The sequence below is a fragment of the Aristolochia californica genome, unplaced genomic scaffold (genome assembly GCF_029961685.1).
Source record: "Aristolochia californica isolate CCGP_79_NKW_82.1479 unplaced genomic scaffold, dmAriCali1.0.hap1 SCAF_7, whole genome shotgun sequence".
NCBI lineage: Eukaryota > Viridiplantae > Streptophyta > Magnoliopsida > Piperales > Aristolochiaceae > Aristolochia > Aristolochia californica.
Genome location: NW_027182268.1, coordinates 36563684 through 36584916, shown reverse-complemented (window position 1 = coordinate 36584916; position 21233 = coordinate 36563684). Strand labels below are relative to the sequence as shown.

Here is a 21233-nt window from a genome sequence, read left to right as displayed (position 1 = left end):
TCCAAATGAAAAGTAAGATATAAACAAGAGAATAAGTAACTTTTATAATATACTTAAATGGAACATACACCTAAACAAATAATTAACCAAAATAAACATGGTTACTACACTTATAAGTGATTTAATGTGTAGTATTAAAATATATTAATATCCTAATTAATGAAAAACTGTATTATATTACTTAATGATTACAGTTTATTATAAATTAATACAATAATTACCTGTGACTAGAATAAATTATTAAAAATTAATAAAAAAAGTAAAAAATAACATAAGCGAATATAATAAATAAATAAATTATTTTTTAATAACATAAGATACATTTTAACATTAAAACTCACTAATCTAATATAGTAATAAAAAATTAAATATAATAAATAAATAAATATATTAATTTATCAATAAAATAATATATATTTTTATATATTGTTAATTAATAATATATTGACACAAAATATAAAACCATCGGTTTAATTAATTAAATCAACTGGATAATTAAACCAATTAATGATTACAGTTTATTATAAATTAATATACTAATTACGTGTGACGAGAATAAATTATTAAAAATTAGTAAAAAATAAAAAATAACATAAGCGAATACTATAAATAAATAAATTATTTTTTAATAACATAAGATATATTTTAACATTAAAAATCACTAATTTAATACAGTAATAAAAAATATATATAAGAAATAAATAAATATATTAATTTATCAATAACATAATATATATTTTTACGTATTATTAATTAATAATATATTGACACAAAATGTAAAACCATTGGTTTAATTTATTATAGCAATGGAATAATTAAACCTATTAATGATTACAGTTTATTATAAATTAATATACTAATTACGTGTGACAAGAATAAATTATAATTTTTTTTAAAATTAAAAAAAACTAAAGCAAATATAGTTAACGAATAAATTATTTAATCGAACTGAATAAATAAAAAAATATTTTATTAATAACAGAATATGAATTTTTTAACGTAATTAATAATATATTTTTATAAAATAAAAAATGATTAGTTTAAATAATTATAAAAATGAGATAATTAACCCAAAATAATATATTTAAATATTTTAAGTACCAATCTCAAATTTATAATTTAATATATATAATTATTTTATTAATAAAATTGAATAAATTAATTTATATATATATATATATATATATATATATATATATATATATATATATATATATAAAATTAAAAATTTAGAAAAAACATGCTTCAAAATGAACCAAGTTACTCGTAATAATCCACAATTTACAGTATAAAAGCAAACGTTTATGCCTTGGAATATAACAACGAGTTCGTGCATTTAAAATCATCAACTTACTAGTCTAGTACATACGAACGACAATATACATATTCACAAACAATAAAGTACAACCATCAATAATCACTCCACATGCTAGTCGCTATGGCATCTCGAAATTGTGTGGCTCTAGTGGATTTTAATGCACGCCGCCTCCGCATGTTTGTTGATAGGTTGTCTCCAAATGTCATATGATCGAGGAGTTTGTTGTCTTCTTCCAGCCATTTATAATCTATATTTGAGACGGTCCTCATGAAATTTTTTTTTATCAAACAACCATTACCTGTCGTAGTAACTAGGGACACATGAAAACACAAACAACAAAAAACAAAACACCATGTGGTGGATATTTATAACACCCAAATCTCCTCACCACACGACAAGATCATTCTATATCACTTCAAACATATTCAACGACATTCTAAAATATTTCAAAATTATTCAAACTAATTCCATTGCAGATGACTAGAATAATGCAAAACACACTCATCAAGTCCAAATTCAACGAACACCCCTGGTAGAGGCCCATATGACTTCGCAGTCACTACGAACTGTACATCATCAGTGATGGGGGTCTGGTTTCGTTGGCTAATGGATGCCCGTGTAAGCAACTCAACCTTGTTTGAACTAGACTAAACACCCTAAACCTTAAACCCTAAACCCTAATCGAGAACCCTAAAAAATTAAAATGAACCCTAAACCCTAATCAAGTAAACTAAAAAAATAAAATAAACCCTAAACCGTAAACCCTAAGCCCAAAAAACCCTATCACCCAACAAATTGAGAAACCTAAATTTTGTTGAAAAAACCCTAAACCCTAATTCTAGACCTAAAGGCTAAACCCTAGACCTTAAAAACCCTAAAAGGCCCAAACCCTAACTATAATCCCAAAATTAAACCCTATCAAGATGAAATTGAACCCTAAATCCCACAATTAGGCTACAATCAAAACAGATTACGCATCCAAATTAAATCAAATACAACACTAAATCAATTGAAAAAAAATTAGGGTTTCGGCTTACCTTCTAAAATTAGGGGAAAACCATCGCCGAATGGGGAAATTGAAGCCCAATCAAAGAAATTGACGCCTAAATGTCAAAAATCGAAACCGAAATAGGTTAAATCGAAAGAAATCGAGGGGAAGGAAAAAGGAGCGAGAGCGAGAAGGGAGAGGGAGGCTAAGAGTCAAAAGAGAGGGAGGCCGAGAGGGAAAAGAGAGAGGGAGACGAGAAAGGGGGAAGGAAGAGGGAGGCCGAGAGAGACAAGGAGAGGAGATGTGTAGAAGAGAAGAAGGGAGAGGGGAGAGGAGATGCGAAGACGATGAGAAGGGAGTGCGAAGACGAGAGGAGGCAAAAAAAATCTTCGGGAGAGGGAGAGCAGAAGGGAAATGAGGGAATTTTTTTCCTTTGGGGGAGGGGGGGGGGGGGAGAGGGAGAAATGGACACGCGATTCATTAAGATGACTCGCAAAATAGGTATGAATCTGATTTTCCCCATTTTTGCCTGATTGAATTACCTGACGTGATTCAAATGAAGTGGAAATCATTCTACACTAACAACCTAGTCTAATGAACGGAGTAATGTAGGAGTAATTCATGTGCACTTCATTTTGGACTGACCCCCCTAAATGACATATCTCACCTAACCACTCCACCCCATAACCCTGAACACAATGGTTACTTAGAAAGACAACACAGTCACATTGTTATAACTAGTCTCACCCTACTCTCTCATGCCTCCCTTCCAATTACCTTTTGGTCTCATACCTTTTCCACTGTTGTCTATTTAATAAACATGATGCCAACCACCACACTCAATCTATCGACTCCCCATAAACTACTTTTCCAGAAAAGGCCAAATTATGCTAGACTTAAATTTTTTGGTTGTTTATGTTATGTTATCATTGGTTTCGTCCATATATATCTTACAAACTTGACCAAAGGTCTAAACCATGCGTATCTCTTGGATACTCGTTATCTCAAAGTACTTGTGTTTTGAACCATCTACATAAAAAATATTTGTTTTTGTCATGTCCAGTTTGTAGAATCATTATTCCTGTACAAATCACTTAATAGTCATCTTCCTTGTCCCACCTCCACCACTATAGATACTTGGATTTCGCCTGTACTCACTATTTCATCAACTTCGTCACCACAACCGACATCTCACACTCCACCTCAAGGGCGCCCTCCACTCATACTTCATTATGAAGATCATCCACAAACCTCTACTACACCAACACATCAAACTGAAACTGTGTAGCAACCACGACCCATCCAACCATCACCAAATGTTACCCATCAATCCATCGAAACACAATCTACCACCCAACATCGCATGACCACTTGGGCCAAAAACAACATCTACAAACCAATTCAAAAACTCAACCTTCACACTGACCTACTATCCAAAACTGCCCTTGAACCTACTTCCATGACCCATGCCCTCAAATATCATTATTGGCGTTGAACTATGTCTAAAGAATATGATGTTCTTACTCGTAATGGGACATGGGAACTAGTTCCTCCTGATGGTATCACTAATCTTGTTGGTTGTAAGTGGATCTTTTGAATAAAAAAGGTACTCTGATAGATCTATTGACAAATTCAAGGCACGTCATGTGGCCAAAGAATTTCATCAATGACCATGTCTGGATTACCATGAGACTTTTAGCCTGGTTGTTAAGCCTACCACCGTGAGACTTGTACTTAGTATTGCAATCAACAATGGTTTGTCCATTCGTCAACTCTATATCAATAATGTCTTTATTCGAGGCCGACTCTCAGAAAATATTTGTATGACACAACCATCAGGCTTTGTTGAGTCAGAACATCCAACCTACACCTGCAAACATCATAAAGCTATCCATAGTCTCAAACAAGCTCCATGAGTTTGGTATCATGAACTACATCAATTTCTTGTAGATTCAAGTTTCAAGAATTCTCACTTTGATACTTCCCTATGTACTCTCAATACTGGTAAACATGTCATGTTTCTACTGGTGTGTGTCGATGACATTATTATTACTGGTAATAGTAATGACCATTTTTCTCAATTTGTTGATTACCTCATCCATCATTTCTTTTTGAAATATCTTGGCTCTCTCTCTACTTCCCTGTAGTAGAGGTTACTTTCCGTATCAATGACATATTAGTTTCTCTACGCGGATACATCCAAGACTTGCTCAAAATGACTCATATGGAAGATGCTAAACCTATTCTTACTCCATTGTTGACTACCTCTTCATCACTTACCATGACCTCAGGCTCTCCACTGTCTATGGCATCTCAGTCTCGTGAAGTGGTTGGGAACCTACAATATCTCTCTCTCACTTGGCTTGATATTTCCTTTGCCGTCAATAAGATGTCTCATTTTATGCATGAACCGATAGACGAGCACTGGGTACTTGTGAAACAAAATTTTAAGGTATTGATGTGGCACACTAGACAAAAGGCTTCTTCTACACTGTAAGTCTCCCATATCTTTACATGGGTTTTCAAATATCTATTGGGTTGGCAATAAAGATGATTACTGTTTCACTAGTGCCTATTTTATTTATCTTGGGCGTTATCTTATTTCTACGTGTTTAGAAAAACAACACACTGTTGTTTGTTCTTTTACTGAGGTCGAATATTGATCAGTTGCTACTAACGGCTACTGAACTTCGGTGTGTGTGCTCTTTACTTACTGAAGTTGGTGTGACTTTACAATCTTTTCCTATAGTCTATTGTGACGATAATGGAGCCACTCAGTTAAGCTCCAATTCCATGTTCCATGTTTCACTCCATAATGAAACATGTAGCAATCGATTATCACTTCATCAGTGATCAAGTTTAATCTGGACTACTTTTTATTGCTCATATTGCTTTATACTCATTACAAAGTCATTGCCACGGTCACAGTTTCAATTGCCGGTCTTTCTAACCGTAGCCTATCTTGAGGGGGCATGACAAGAACTAACATAATCTTCCATTTGGTTATCTGATAAGATCATGTTTATATTTATTACATGTTGTAATTATCTCTTCGTGTAAAGCTTATGGTTTAATATTGTAAACTGTATAAATATTAGTAGTGTTTTTTGAAAAGTGGGAAGCACGTGGATCACTAAACCGTAATCAGTTCGCCACTAAACAGACACTGTTAGTTTTAATGAAGTAAATAATTATTAACTAAGACGTTAATTCGTTGTAATTTTTAATTATAAAGACCGGCTTGGGATGGTATAAACAGCTTCTATTGCGTCCATAAAACTGCCGATTCCGTTTCTCGTCTTATCTCGCGGGCATTTGTCGTTGCCGTTGCCTACTTATTAACTCCATTCCTCTTTTCTGATCAATTATTTCGGCAGTTTTTTGTCACCGTGAGGAGGAAGAAGACGACATGGCTCTCAAGCTGCACTTGCCTGCGGAAATCGGCGGCGTTTCATTTATGGATTCCGGCAGAGGAAGCCTACAGAAGCTTAAAGGTTGAATTCCTGTTGTTTTTCTCATTCGTGAAGATATTCCTCTTTCTTGTTTTTCGTCAGATCGACGACTTTCGGTAAAGTCGATGTTTTTTTTGGATGGTCATGTTTTTTTATGGTCTCTCGGTTAGCTCTCTTTGTACTCTTTTCTTTGCAACAGCTTCTGTTGCTCTTATAGTTCGGTTTTGCCTCATGCTTGATTTTTTTTTTCTCAGTTTTAGTCGGCGATTTCAACTAATGAGGAAGCTTAGCTGATATATTACCACTGGAGTCTGGAACTTCAGAAGCTTAATTTGCTATTCTTCTTACATGAGTTCTGGTGGAGAAAAATTCGGAGGCGGACTCATCTTTTTACTTCCTTTTTAATGGTTTTCTACTTTTCCTTACAACTAGTGCTTTTTCATAAGGATCCGAAACCTTCTTTTCACGTTTGTGCCTTTTCCTTTTCTATAAATTGATTCGACTATTTATTTGTTGGTGCCTATAGATGAGTGATTTTCTCGGACAGTTTGACTTCGTGAGTTTTCCATCGAATTACCTACATTAGGATGAATAGTTGAAAATGCAAATTTCGTTTGTTTTCCCTTGATCTTTAGTCGATAGTTTACTTGATGGAGAAGGATAGATGCTTTAAGTTTGCTTGGTTTACACTTTCCTATGTAGTAGTTGTGGCGCGTCTATATAATTGGACAATAATTTCCTCATTCTTTTGTTTCGACCTTTACTCTTCTTTCTTGTTTAGGTTATGTAAATTGCTTAGTGCCACTGTCTGCTTGATAATCCTGTCGCAGTTATGTTTGTTGATTGGAGAGAATTTGACGTGCTTTCTCTTACTTGATAGGTGGAATTGGCTTGAAGAAGGAGAATGGAACAGCTCTTGTGAGGAGAGCTCGTTGTTCGGTGCAGACCCCTCCTCCTGCTTGGCCTGGAAGAGCTGTTCCTGAACCAGGCAGGAAGGTGTGGAATGGCCCCAAGCCTATTTCTATTATCGGATCTACTGGTTCCATTGGAACTCAGGTATAGAATCTCCAGAAGCGTGAAAAGATGGTATCCCAGTTTCTTCTCTCGTTATTCTTGGAAACATTTCAAGGAAGCTCCTGTCCTGGATACCATCTGATAGACCAACAAACCTCTGTATAATGCAGTAGATTTAGTACTGTAGTCATTTTTTTAGAACTTCTTCATTATTGTCTCTTTGGGTTGGGCAGTTGTGACTTATGCGTGAGCATATTGTCTGGTCTTAAGTGGACACAAGCTTAACTGAGCTATGGAGTTTTGAATGCTCATCCTGTTTGTAGAATCGACATGCTCACAAATAAAAAGAAAACTTCTTGGAGAAAAATCATTTTGGGGGCTACTAAACTTTGTACCGTATTGGTTATGGTCCATAGATCAGCTTTGAGTTACGTCTATGGATATGATTAACCACTAAACTCTTATTTATTTGTTCATTTACTTGTATATTTATTCCCTTCTGTTGGCGTGAATTGTCTGAGCTTTCTTTCAAATGAGGAAATCCTCCGTAGAATCAAAACGAAAAAGTCATACAAGATGGTAGGATGGTAAATAAAGGGTCATCTCATAGAGATGACATTGATTTAATTAAGTTAAAGGTCTAGGGTTAAAACCTTAAACCCTAAACCCTAAGTTTAGGGGTATTATTGTAATATTGTAGTTTCATAAATCTATAAATAGAGCTTCAGGGGGAGGGTTAGGGATCATCAATTCCATAACCCTTCTTCCTCCTGTTTTCTCCCAATGGGTTTCTTTCCTTTTTTCTCCATGAGTTGAATTCATGGAGTCCTGAAAATCAACATGGTATCAGAGCGGAGACTCCTTCGCTGGCTCTATGAGAATTATACACTCTGTTGGCGCCGTCGAGCTTCCCGATGAAGAGCTATGAGTTGCTGTTTTTCGGAAAGTTGCCGTCGTCGACGTTCTCCTTAATTACCGGTGATGTCTCTTATTTTTTAGCATTTCCGTTTTCGTTTCGCCTTCAAGATCTCTCTGGTTTTTATTCGGAAAATTTCCTCACGAAGATATGGTTCTCTGGTTTTCCGCTCTTTGGTCGGGGAAGAAAGGCACTGTTGTCCTTTTCAAGTTTCCTAAGTTAGGAAACTTGAATTAAATCAGCGTATCCTGTTCTGCCAATTCGGACTTGCCCGAGTCAACTCGGACTAGCGAGCAATGAACCAGTTCCCAGCCGACCACTGTTTCAACACCATTAGACCGAGTCAAACTGACTTGGGCCACTTATTTTCTGCCTCGATAAATGTGCCCAAGATTTCGGCACGACTCACTGGGCCTCATGAACGAGAGCACCAACATGAGGGGGAGTGTTGGAAGATGAAGGCATATTATGCAAAAAAAAATTTTATACATCAGCAAGCTGGGAGTTCATGCGGAGTGTTGGAAGACAGGGCCCAAACCCATAAACCAAGGAAGACCCATGCATCCAAGAGATATAGAAGACGGGCTCAAGGCCCATAGATCAAGGAGCTACATCCAGCATGAGTGAAGGCTGGACTATGGAGCAATGTCTTAGCGGCTAGGAGAAAAACAGAGCAGGTCTGCTCTGTAGTCGTCGTGACAGAAGACGCTTTGTTGTCACCACAAAACCAAATATGCTCTGTCATCACCCGTCACCGAAGACTGTCTCAAATTAATCTCTGGTTCGCCGTGAGAGCACGGTTCAGAAGTGCTCTCGAAGAAGAAGACGACGAGACCAGATTTGACTTGGACCAAACTTGATCGAACCAAATTACCGAACCGGACTAAACTGAACATCCAAATCGGATTGCACAAATAGACTTCCGCTAATCGCACCTGATGGAGCGCTCAAGAAGAGTGGATATATGGCATATTTTGTCTCAAACCAAGCGTAGTATGCAGCAAGAACTTATACAACTCACTCACTTAGCAAGTTGGGCATCCGATATCTGTATGCACCAACTTGAGGGGGAGTGTTGGCGTGAGCTGTCTGAGATTTCTTTTAAATGAGGAAATCCTCCATAGAATCAAAACGAAAAAGTCATACAAGATGGCAGGATAGTAAATAAAGGGTCATCTCATAGATATGGCATTGATGTAATTAAGTTAAAGGTCTAGGGTTAAAACCCTAAACCCTAAGTTCAGGGGTATTATTGTAATATTATAGTTTCATAAATCTATAAATAGAACTTCAGGGGGAAGGCTAGGGATCATCAATTCCATAACCCTTTTTCCTCCTGTTTTCTTCCAATGGGTTTCTTTCCTTTTTTCTCCATGAACTGAATTCATGGAGTCCTGAAAATCAACGCCTTCCTTTTTGTCTTTTGGGGCAAGGAGGGAGAAGATCTTCCATATGCCTCTTTTATGCTTGCAGGGCAATATTTTGTCATTCCTTTTCTCAATTGTATTTGTGTTTCTTCTCTGTGTGTGAACTGTGCTTACTTAGAAGCCTTTGTAATTTGGTTATTTCAGACTTTGGACATTGTAGCTGAGAACCCAGATAATTTCAGAGTAGTTGCACTAGCAGCAGGTTCTAATGTGACTCTCCTTGCAGATCAGGTGATTGGGTTTCCCCTAAATAGAATAAGATTGAAAAGTTGAAGTTTTTGCAAGAACTTTTTCAGTGATAGTGTGAATGCTCAACTACTTTACTGTGTTGATTAGGTGAAAACATTCAAACCACAACTGGTTGCTGTTAGAAATGAGTCATTAATAGATGACCTGAAGGAAGCTCTGGCTAATACTGAGCACAAACCTGAGATAATCCCTGGAGAAGAGGGAGTAATAGAGGTCTGTTGTTTCCACTTACAGTTCTGTGGGCATTATATGTCAGTTATTTCATGTTTTCACAATTGTTTTTGAAAATTTTCAGGTTGCTCGTCATCCAGATGCTGTTACTGTTGTCACAGGAATAGTTGGGTGTGCAGGATTGAAGGTAAAGACATCATTGATTTCTTGATGTGCTTTCCTTGAAACGACTTCAGACCAAATAAATGCATTGAAAATCTACTCTTATGCTACTTCTTCAAGCTGATCCAGGAAAACTCTCAGAAAATTTTCTAATCTTACTTGCTGATGCACCTGTATTCAGTAAATTATGTTAATTTGCATTTTTGGGGCCAAAGGGCTTCTAATAATATTCCTATTATTTCTGTGAGAAGAGAAGCTCATATATATCTAGCAGGCGTCATGTACTGCTTGTTGTGGAACATAAATTTTCTCACAATGTTGATCTAGATAACTGGATGTCAATTGGAGCACTAACTAATGAAACTGTGGTTTGCTTCGTGTGCTGTTATTTCTTTGAAATAAGCTACAATTTGTAGTTACTTTCTTTGACTTGGTCTTATACAATGAGTTATTCTATGGAAAAGTATGTAATTACGGAAGTGGAAATTTAATGTTTCAGTGCCCGCATATATAACTATTTAAGTGGTGTATGAGAGGAGCCTCTTGTAAAAGAGTGTCAAGTGCACAGACAAATTATTCTGTCATTTTTTACTTGTTTTACAAAAGCGTTTTTTTATTTTTCTGTTAATTGTTTTTGATATTGATAAACAGGTTTTATGCCTTTACCTTTGGAATAGTAGAGCACTGGGAAAAGTTATTCCTGTCTTGTTTGATGATTTCTATTTTTTGTAATTCTAGCCTACTGTTGCTGCAATTGAGGCAGGAAAAGATATTGCTTTGGCCAACAAAGAAACCTTAATCGCAGGAGGCCCCTTTGTGCTTCCTCTTGCTCATAAGCATAAAGTAAAGATACTCCCTGCTGATTCAGAACATTCGGCCATATTCCAGGTACTACATTTGGCTTCAGTTTATTATAGATTCTATATCATCGAAGCCTGATGGTTCACTTATTTATTAATTAATTTTTTATTGAGAATGATGTGAATATCATAAAGAAAGATGGTTCACTTCATTGTTATTATTGCTGTTTATGACAATACCCTCTGTGGCTATTGATTGCGAGATATCAAAAGTGTTCTCTAAATAAAATTGAGTGTTTGTTGTTCAGTGTATCCAAGGCTTACCAGAAGGAGCACTTCGACGCATTATTTTGACTGCTTCTGGAGGTGCCTTCAGGTAAAAAAGTTGTAATTTGCTTAATAAAGTTCTGGTGCATTATCTATTATATATCCCAGAGGCTGACTGCCCTTCTACTAAACGAGCAGATGGCAATCTGTGAGTTCAGGTTTCTGATATCTTATCAAAGCTCATCATATAACAACATTTGATGAAGTTTGGAAATAATCATTTCCTCATTGCTTGCCTGTTATTCCATCCAAGACTCCAACTTACTGTTTGGAAGTAATTCTCACTGTTGATTCTTTCTAATGTGCTTTTCCGAATTTTGGATAAAATTTTGCTGCTAAAAGGGGGTAAAAAAATTAAATTTGGAAGAATTATCTGTTTCCTGGAGCTGTTTGTGGTAATATCATAGGGATTGGCCTGTTGAAAAATTGAAAGAAGTCAAAGTAGCTGATGCTCTGAAACATCCAAACTGGAATATGGGAAAAAAGATCACTGTAGACTCTGCTACACTCTTTAACAAGGCATGATGCTCTCTTCTCATCTCTTACTTTTTCGACTTCTGAGTTCCTTCATCTCTTTAAACATTATTGAATTTCTGGTTTGCTTAACAGGGTCTGGAAGTTATTGAAGCCCACTACTTGTTTGGGGCAGAATATGATGATATAGAGATTGTGATTCATCCGCAGTCTATCATACATTCATTAGTTGAAACACAGGTTTTGAAATGTTTTATTTCACTGCCTTCTTACAATGTGTTCGAACATTTTCTTTGTCTTTTGACAATAATTTAAAACTTTTAACTTGTTCTTCCTTTGGGTAGTTTGTTTTAATCTAAATCTGATGTTTGGTATCCTGATTTATGTTTTGTTTCCTCGTTTACTCATAATTTTTCAGGATTCCTCAGTGCTTGCCCAACTTGGATGGCCTGATATGCGATTGCCCATCCTTTATACATTATCTTGGCCGGAAAGAATTTATTGTTCCGAAGTAACCTGGCCTCGACTTGATCTTTGCAAGTAAAGATATTTTTAACTTCTATTCTATTTGTCTCAAGTAACTCAAATTTTTAGTCTTCTATAAGCCAATAAAATGCTTCCTGCATGGAATTAACCTTTCACAGGGACATCTTTTTAGAACCATATCATGCTGAAGCAATGTTCCTACTGCTAGTTGACATATTAAAATGGCCATATTAAGTTTGCTTAGTTCTTTGTTTTGTTATGCCAAAGTGCTTCACTACATGTGTTTTGCTCCAAAGTAAGTTTTGAGTGAAGAATAGCTTCCAAGCTACCAAAAATATCGTTTACTTAGACAACCTAGTATCTTTTTATTTGTTCGCGACTCTCTTTGGCATCATACTCAAAGATGTGCAATGCAGGCAGGGTTCATTGACGTTTAAAGCCCCTGATAATGTGAAATACCCATCCATGAAACTCGCATATGCTGCTGGGCGTGCTGGAGGTACCATGACCGGAGTCCTCAGTGCTGCCAACGAAAAGGCAGTGGAAATGTTCATTGATGAGAAGTGAGTTACCATTTAGTCTTCTGCTTTTTTATTGTTTTATTTGAAACTCAAGTTGCACTCTTAGTTAATACTTCAGTCGTTGCGTTCTTGTTAATCTGCTAGCTCTCGTAGATTTTCAGCTGTAGAGGCTTCCTATGCAAAACAATGTTCTTGGTCAGTAACAGTTTGCGTTTTCTGCTTCAGGATAAGCTACTTGGATATTTTCAAAGTAGTGGAGCTTACCTGCAACAAGCATATGCAAGAATTGGTGATCAACCCATCCCTTGAGGAGATCATACACTATGATTTATGGGCCCGGGATTATGCTGCAAATGTGCAGTCCTCAGATAGCTTGAGCCCGTACTCTGTTGCTGCGTGAGCCGTGTCCCATTGGACACTCTTTTCCACTTTCCTCCAAGGTATGCCCACCATTCTAAGCAACTTATCATATTCGTGTATCAAGTAAACAGACGAGGCATATGTAATGCTTCCATAGTTGTTAATGAAGGGGTTTTATATGATCATGCTTCTGCATCAGTTTTCCGATTTCGTGTCTGAAACAGTTTTCCTGAACCCATTTCAAACCAGACCTGTTTTTTTTGGTTCGGATTTCTAAGTCAGAGATCGAGGTCAAGTTCAAGTTTTTGACCCGTGATGATAGAAGCTCCAGCCCCAAAGGCTATAAGCTTAAAGTTTTTACACCACTCTCTCTAGTATGATCGGTATGATAGAAGCTCCGGCCACAGTTTGACCAATAAGCACGTTTTACAACTGTATACAGAAGACACAAGTTACATAAAGAGGCGTAAATAAAGCACAGGATAAAATCCAAAGGTAGTTTACTTGGGGACGAATCTGATGGGGCAAATAGAGAAAGCCACACGCCGAGCAGCAAAAGCCAACATAAACCGTTCATCTTCTGTTAACTGCCTTTCAATTACCTTTACAACTGTTGGATCCTGCAGTCAACGTTCCACAGGCAATAAAATCATTAAAAACTTTTTCCTATTAAATCCAGTTTTCATGCGAAATTGGACAGCCATCACATGTTTGAAGAAAAACTGAAAGCAGTAAACACCGAACGGAGAAGAAGATAGAAGGATAGTTGGCGGGATTCTTTCTTGGAGTGTCGTAAGGGATACAGTGGCCACCAATAAAGAAAATCTTTACCTTTATCTGTTGATGCGTAGGGACTGAAGATCTAATGCGGGCAATGTCTCCCACTCTAATGACGTTATTAGTATTACCCCGTTCATCAGTTTCAGCTGGTAATGATGTTGAGTGCCTCCACTGACCTCCAACTATAAATTTGTAATAGTACCTGCAAAATAGTGAACCACATTAGCGATAGAGATACCCCACTTTGTAGTCTTAATAAGACAGAATTTCTGCAAGAATTTCATAGTAGATACAGTAGCGTCGCTAGAGCAGAAAAGGAATGTCCACAGAAGCACTCAACCAGCTCACAGAAACAAGCCCAAGGAATTGCCCCCATGAGATTTCATCCAACAAAGCGTACAGATGCCAGGTGACCATATCCATCTTTTTACTTCATGTTCTCCAACTCAAACTTCGCAAAGGTTGCACACAACCTTCGCCGTTCAAAATATCACATAAGGAGCTAAACTGATTGTGATCACTTAATCTTTTAAGTCATATTAGAAGACAACATTCCTCTGCATATAATATGTGAATTACCTAAACTATGTTTGGTTTCATATACGAAAAAGAACAATAAAATCATCAAAATAGCTCACTTTAACTGTGTTATGATTGCCCTTCGTTCTTCAGATATTTTTTCAAAAATATAGTAGAATCAAGTTTTTTGCTGGTGTTTTATGTTTTATAACCAAACTGAAGACTGAAGACTTAAGTTACCAAAATTGGAGGTAGAAAAATTCACCCATGCGACCTAAGTTACATGTTCTCAATTTAAACTTCTTGTATGTACCAGATAGGAGGAATGTAACATACTTTCCTTGAGGAAGTCTAAGTTCGACTTCATGTCTGGGCCCACCCTTATGAACAGCCTTAATTGTATCCTTCCAATTTCCTGTGAAGTCTCCGATCAATTGCACCTCCTCGCCCTAGAACAAATACCATATATGAAGACAAAAGATTATAATAAGAGAATGGAATCAGAAAGTACTCCTGAAACTAGCTTACAAATGAAGTCTCATTAAATTCGACCTTTAAAAACTAGGTACTGCAATTAACAACTATCTACAACAATAAGAAGTCCTACAACATGAAGGCTTATTAAATTGGACCTTTAAAAACTAGGTACTGCAATTAACAACTATCTACAACAATAAGAAGTCTAACAAATGAAGTCTTATTAAATGAGACCTTTCAAAATTAGGTACTGCAATGAATCTATCTACAACAATAAGAAGTATTTCAACTTGCCTCTCTGCACCCATGGCTCCACACAAAGTTCACAGCATGAGTTGGAGGGCCATTGTGCCTTCCATTTTCTACCATAGCAATAAGGTCCCATGTTGCCCACACAATTGCTGGCCTGTATTAAAGAAAAACAAATGGAAATTTTTTATCCTTTTTACACAAAAGACAATTGCTGGCCGCAAGAAAATACTAAAATTAGAAGTAGATAACTCTTAGAACAGTTCGAGGTCACCAAGGAGAGGATTTTATATTTGAACTGTCATTTTCAAATCAAGGAAGAAATTCAAGTTAAAATGATTTTTTAATGCAAAAACTAGGTCAGTTATTAGTTTATAATGGTGCTTTTAAGAAACTTTTGATTATCCAAATAGCTGACGATCCATGTTGCCACTTTCCAAGTTTACCAGACCTTCAAGTCCCAATGAAAGCCAATATCCATACATCTTAGACACATAGTATAATCATCTGTATATAGCTAGAGATTTAGGTAAGGACTGTAAGAGGGCCTTAAGTTTTCGTTGAAACCTGTCAGGCCGGCAAGGATGCAGACCAGTGACAAAATTGTAAGCCGCATGAAGAGCTGTATCTTGGATCCAGTGTAAATAGGCAATAACACAAGCTGGGGATCTATCAAACCCAGTTGTACAAGTTACAAAGACTCTGAGATTCTTTCTAAGCATCCTCAACAAAAGCCCCACAGAGAAAGGAAGCTTCTTCCTCAAATCAATAGAATCCACTTCCCTGCAAAGACATTGTGAACATTAGAAGTAGAATAACAATTTACCAAGAAAACCTAAAATTAATTAAGAAGGAAACTAGGAGCAGTAAAACAGTTCGACTTTGTCAACATTTAAAAAGCCAAAATAAAAAATAAAAAATGGATAAGCTGATGACAGAGGCAAAAATAACTAATAAGAAGGATGATCTTGTGACAAAAAAATTCAGAGTATCACATCCTATCTTGTGAGTAACTTAGCATTCTACATTGACTGATCCAAACCATATACCAATGTGGTGCAGTCACCAAGTCGGATTTAATTGAAAGAAAACATACGATTTCTTAAATGTATTAGTAGGAGTTATCACATATATTTCTACCTCTGCACCTTATACTTAAAGAAAATAGAAAAGGAAATAAGATGACACGATCTTTGCTCCTCTGTAGATGATACAACTTACCCACCATTTATGCTATCTCAATGAACACCAAGTTCAAAATCTGTCAAGCAAAGATCCCTTCACATGTGATATAACCAGACTCCAAAGTAGTACAGTCAGCTGTAACTCACTTGATCAGTTGTCTAACCACATCAAGCAACCTTCATGATATTACAGTGGTCCACTACCCAGTTCCATTAAGATTCACCTGAAGTATACCACTCGATGAAGGTCATGGTCCCCTTAGTTCTAAAGGACACAAACGTAAGTAGGCCCTTCTGCTCAAGGTACTCTGTAAATTATAGTTGAGAAAAAGCACTGCCTCACAGAAACTCCAGATATCTTAGGGAAAACAAGCTTGTGCTTCACTAGCATCAAACTTTGCATGAGACAGTGCTAAATGCGAAAACATTAGTTGAACTCATGGGCAGAACTTGAGTCTTAATAATCTGTTTTAAATTCTAATCCCTTTTACTTGTAGGAGAATTGAAAGTTCTATTGAGACCTGCTTTCATCATCTTTGATAATTTTCACGTTTTTGAAGGCATCTATAGCTGGAAATCCATAGTGAATTTTTTTTTTTTCCCATGAAGATAATAAAGATAAGAGAGATAAACAGATCCAGCAGTCATACAGGTTCATTCCTAGCTTAGGACCTAGCATTCCGGTGTTATGGTGAAGCATATAATAATTACCTGACAGAATAGTTGACCATAAGAATATTATACTGGCGACATGCCTCATTAATAGATTCAGAGTTAATTCCCCAATTTGCACGCTCAGTTTCACTCTGGAAATTGAGAATTGCAGTGATCCCCTGAGGCAGAGATAGCTGAACTGTTAATTTTGTCACAAGAAAAGTTTCTGAAAAAATCACATTAAATAATGAGAGACAGTACTAGTAATGGCATTGAGTTTTTTGAATAGGACAATAACCTAATCATTATTAAAAAAACACAACAATAGAAATGGTGACAATCAGCCACAAGTTTGTACAAAAAATTGTAAATTGCAGTTGTGGAGTAAGTTGAGAGCCACCCTCTTATTTCATGTTTAGCCTTCCACCCTAAGCTCCATACTAATGACCATTTTGCAGGTCCTACATGCTTTTCTGTGTACCTGCCCACATTTCTATCCACCATCCACTACAGATAGGAAGATGTTAGAATACACATATAGCCGTAGTATGGTCATTTCCTATGAGTGCAAGTTTCTCATAAGGGTTGAAGTAAGTTAGGCTTCATATTATAAGTCTATGTTTCAATTTTCATTTAACTCTGAGTTGTATTTAGAGAGTTATGAGGGATATTGTAATGAGGAGCAATGTTGTCATTTTGTGTCATCATTACTTAAGTGAAGTAATTAAAAGAGGAGGCTCAAATTCTGAGCCCTCCACTCAACACAGCCTCTTGATGCTTTCCCTTCTTTCTTTCCTCTCAATTTTCTCCTTCTCAAACTCCAATCTTACAAATTTATACAAAAAAACATAGCTGCCTTCATGTTTACATCAAGAGAGACATACTGCTGCAAATGCTGCACATTCTTGGGTGGCATGCCTAAAGATATCTAATGAGATTATCTCTCTTTAACATGTTATGTCAGCATAGAAGTTCAACTAGCATTCACTATCAAAGCGATTCAAACATGTCCATATTACTGAAGGATTATCATATAGAATATGATGTAGAAATACAAGCACATACCAAATTCTCTGACAAAGTCTGCACGTCTGCATCTTTTTGAATACAAGACCCCACATAAATTTGCTCAGTGATCTATCAGAAAAATGAAAGAGGTAGGGAAGTCAATAAAATAAGGGATAACAAAAATTATTATGATCACTCCTACAAGGCACTTTTAGATAATATAGATAGTATTTACCTTACTGTAACGCAATCCAAGGGCATGGTTATAATAAAGCTCGCCTTTAGATCGATCCAGGGCTTTGATATACTCTTCTATGGAAAAACTCCCGAAAGTCCAATTTGCTTCTTCAGAATCTTCTTCAGAGAAAGTGCCAATAAGTGGACTCAATGGTTTAGTCAGAGAATCCCCAAAATTTTGTGTTTGAGAGTCTTTCTCCCCATTTGACTTATTTAAAAAGCTCCACCCTCGTGGTCTTAAGAATCTTGGAGAAAACATAATGAACCCGGACTTTCCACTGGTCTCAGAAGATGGTTGCATATTTGATGCCAGTAAAGTAGCATTCCAAGTGGCCAAAGGAACCCTGCCTCTATTGAATAAATTATCATAATCCCCTGTAAGAGGTAAGTGCTGGATAGGGAAAGGGGTGACAGGCCTCTCAAGGACTAGGCTAAAGGAACCTGTTTTCTCCTTCAGCAGCATCCTGAAAATGTTGGATGACAATATTCATTTGTAAATAGCAGAGAATTATCTGCCAATCATACTTAAAATTCATACCCACGAAAGAGCAGCTGTTGGCTGCAACTAAATTGGTAAAGAGTATCTTACTTGCTAACAGACGTTACTAAGTCAAGTAACTTTCTTTTGATGACAACATACAGTTTCTTCTCCTCTGTGTGCTTCAGAGAGACCTCTGCTTATTCATTTATTTACATCAGTTTAAATATTTTTGCAGCTTCTGCATTTTAGTTAATACAACAACTTATTTGTGTACTGCATAATATTCTCGGATTTTTCCAACTGATGGTCCAAGCAACTTAATACAAGAAAGAGGCCTTCTGATTTACCTTCACTTTTGCTTCCAAAAAATATTGATTCTATCTTCTTTGTGTGCTTCAGAGAGACCTCTGCCTACTTATTTATTTATATTTATTTAAATATATTTACTGCAGATTCTGCTTTTCAGTCAATGCAACAGGTTATTTACGTACTGCATAATACTCTCGGGTTTTTCCAGTTCAGCTAAATCGGAGACAGTTTTTTTCTGATTTACCTAGTTCCATTTTGCTTCAAGTAAATATTGACTCAAGGAACTTAACTAGTCCTTGAACTGCAAAAAGCTTGATTTAAAGTGGTTTTTGTTGGGTAAATTCCAACATCAGAGAGTTTAGACGTCATTGTTATAACAAGGAAAAAATTGGATGAAGTCCAAAATGGCCAAATTCAGCTATACTAGACATTACAGTAAAGGTGGCATCCAACAAAAAACAGTCATTATAAAAGGTGAAAAAAATTATTTTGTTGGAAAATTAGGAGGTTCGGCCCTAGAACAATGATGTCTCCTCTTACTTACTAAAGGATTTTAGTAGAAAGAGAAGAATAGAAGTGCATGGAATTAAATTCCTACCATGCTACAAGTTACCCACTAGTGAAGATAAGTCTCATACTGTGTATCGCCGAAGTCTTCAATGTCAATAAATCCACCGCCTGACATACTAGCCTTTTTTAATCTATCTCCCACCATAATTATTCTCGACTTTTCTGCATTGCCCTACAAAAGAAGCTTGATGCATGAGAAAATGCAGAAGTTCACACTCAGAAGCTCAGACAGTTGAAAATTTCATCAGAGAGATATTAAACAATGACAGCATGTCATCCTCACCATAATAGTGTGGCATATATGTATAGCTAATTTCATTGATTTAAAATGTTCAAGAGGAATAAGCAATAGGATCAGAGCTTCCAGTAAAGGTTAATACTGAGAGGAGCCATGCCCTACTATGTAATACCCCTCTCCCATGCCTTAGTATAACCTGTCCCCCCTATAAGAGTTTCTGGCTCCGCAACTGCTTCAGGCATCCTACGTAAGTAGAAAATCACTATGTAGAATCTACTATAAGAGGCTGCTACACCAAGGACTTATCTGCAAATTTCCATAGGATTTAGCAATTGGATCCATCCACGGTCACATGAGCATAATTCAACTTCCAATCAAGAGACCTTAAACTCAAAATCCTCATTATCAGAATGTCCTTACTAAATAAGCAGCCTATACACAACCCAAATTCAACAAGAAAATTTCCCAGACAGTTTCTCATTATATGAGGAAATTATGCATGTGCCATGTATCAGAAACTTCTTAATAGTAAGGAAGACAATTCATACTTTTTTTATGGCTCCTTCCCAGGAGGTCTTAGGTGGCTGTCACTCTTACACTAGTATTTCATACTTACATCACAATCGTGCTATGAAGTCTTTCCAAATGCTGAGCTTGGAAGAAATGGAAGAGATGCACTTGAAGTCTGTAGGGTGCTCATAACGACATCTCACTTATCCAAGCAGATAAACAGTAACTAGAATGTTGTCATTGGCAGAGTAGACTTGCTAAGCAAGTCGTTTAGAAATCTTTTTCACTAGAAAGAGGATACGGCTGCAATTGTCGGTTTTTCAACTGGCGTGTATGTGGTGAAACACACTGAATGACCCCGGTAATACTGATGCGAATGTAACTTTCTGAATCAGTTTATCAGCAGGAGAAGTACAGAAGAAAGTTGCACATACGCTATTATTCCCAATAAATTAATGTTGAAAGAATATGGATCTTCAGAGACCAGAGAAAAAGATCGCGAGGAATAATTCAACTTAACTACAACAGATAGCTAACAGAAAACCAAACAGACGAACAAATTAGAGATAATGCAGTTCAAACAGTTGAAAGATAAAAGTTTCTCACTTACTCCCCTCTTGAGAGCATGTACGAAGATATTCCCATCCACGGAAAGTGCAAAGCGAATTCCCAGCGGTTTGTCAAGAGTCACCATATACTGATTGAGATTCATCTTCGTCAACCAACCGGCCTCGGGACTGGACAATGCATAAACCCTCTTAATTCCATGGCCGGTAAGATGGCGACCTTTTTTGGTAAGTCTAAGCCCAAGTCGGGGGAATCCATCGAATGAACCCAAACTTGAACCCCTGAATTGCTGCAGCAATGGAGTCGTCCGAGCAGATACCGCGAAAATGGACGAAGAAGCAGAACAAGATCCATGGAAATCTCTGAATTGAGGAGACCGGGGAAGAACTGCCATGGAGGAAGGAATTCAAAATTTTCGCTCTAGAGAATCTGGACAGTAACAAACAACAGATCGCTTGATCATTCATTCATCAATGAGATTTTAGTTCCTTGTAATCGTATCTTGACATGGACGGAAAGATCTTTTATTTTGTTTTGTTTTTTTCTATTTTCGGTATTCGAATTAGATTTCTTTTAATTTGGTCTTTATGCATGGGGATTCGAAAGTAGGAAAGGCAGGTCATGCTAGGAGCAAGTACCGAGCTGTAGCGAGAGGCAGTTATGTGGCTCTGACTAAGGTGGTCCCAAGCAGCTGATCTCAAAGCCTCTTTCACGTGTGACCGTTCCCCGAGCCCTAAAAATAGTATTCTTTTACCTCTATACGTAATAAAAAATACATATAAACT

The 21233-nt window shown here is 36.7% G+C and overlaps 2 protein-coding genes across 2 annotated transcripts; one reads left to right on the top strand and one right to left on the bottom strand.

The window, feature by feature from the left end:
- The first annotated feature begins 5593 nt into the window (after window positions 1-5593).
- Window positions 5594-12847, top strand: LOC137936020 (1-deoxy-D-xylulose 5-phosphate reductoisomerase, chloroplastic-like). The gene is made up of 12 exons (XM_068780510.1): window positions 5594-5800; window positions 6639-6814; window positions 9260-9346; window positions 9452-9577; window positions 9660-9722; window positions 10436-10585; window positions 10806-10873; window positions 11232-11343; window positions 11434-11538; window positions 11717-11838; window positions 12201-12347; window positions 12531-12847. Exons 1-12 carry the CDS (start codon window positions 5716-5718, stop codon window positions 12703-12705), a joined length of 1416 nt encoding a protein of 471 aa, XP_068636611.1. The 5' UTR covers window positions 5594-5715; the 3' UTR covers window positions 12706-12847.
- Window positions 12848-13013: 166 nt separating this feature from the next.
- Window positions 13014-20995, bottom strand: LOC137936019 (phosphoglucan phosphatase LSF1, chloroplastic-like). The gene is made up of 10 exons (XM_068780509.1): window positions 20492-20995; window positions 19202-19305; window positions 17772-18237; window positions 17594-17665; window positions 16586-16707; window positions 15258-15473; window positions 14736-14847; window positions 14301-14413; window positions 13497-13647; window positions 13014-13285 (listed from the first exon to the last, which is right to left on the bottom strand). The coding sequence occupies exons 1-10, from the start codon at window positions 20840-20842 to the stop codon at window positions 13166-13168; spliced, it is 1827 nt and encodes a 608-aa protein (XP_068636610.1). The 5' UTR covers window positions 20843-20995; the 3' UTR covers window positions 13014-13165.
- Window positions 20996-21233: the final 238 nt, after the last annotated feature.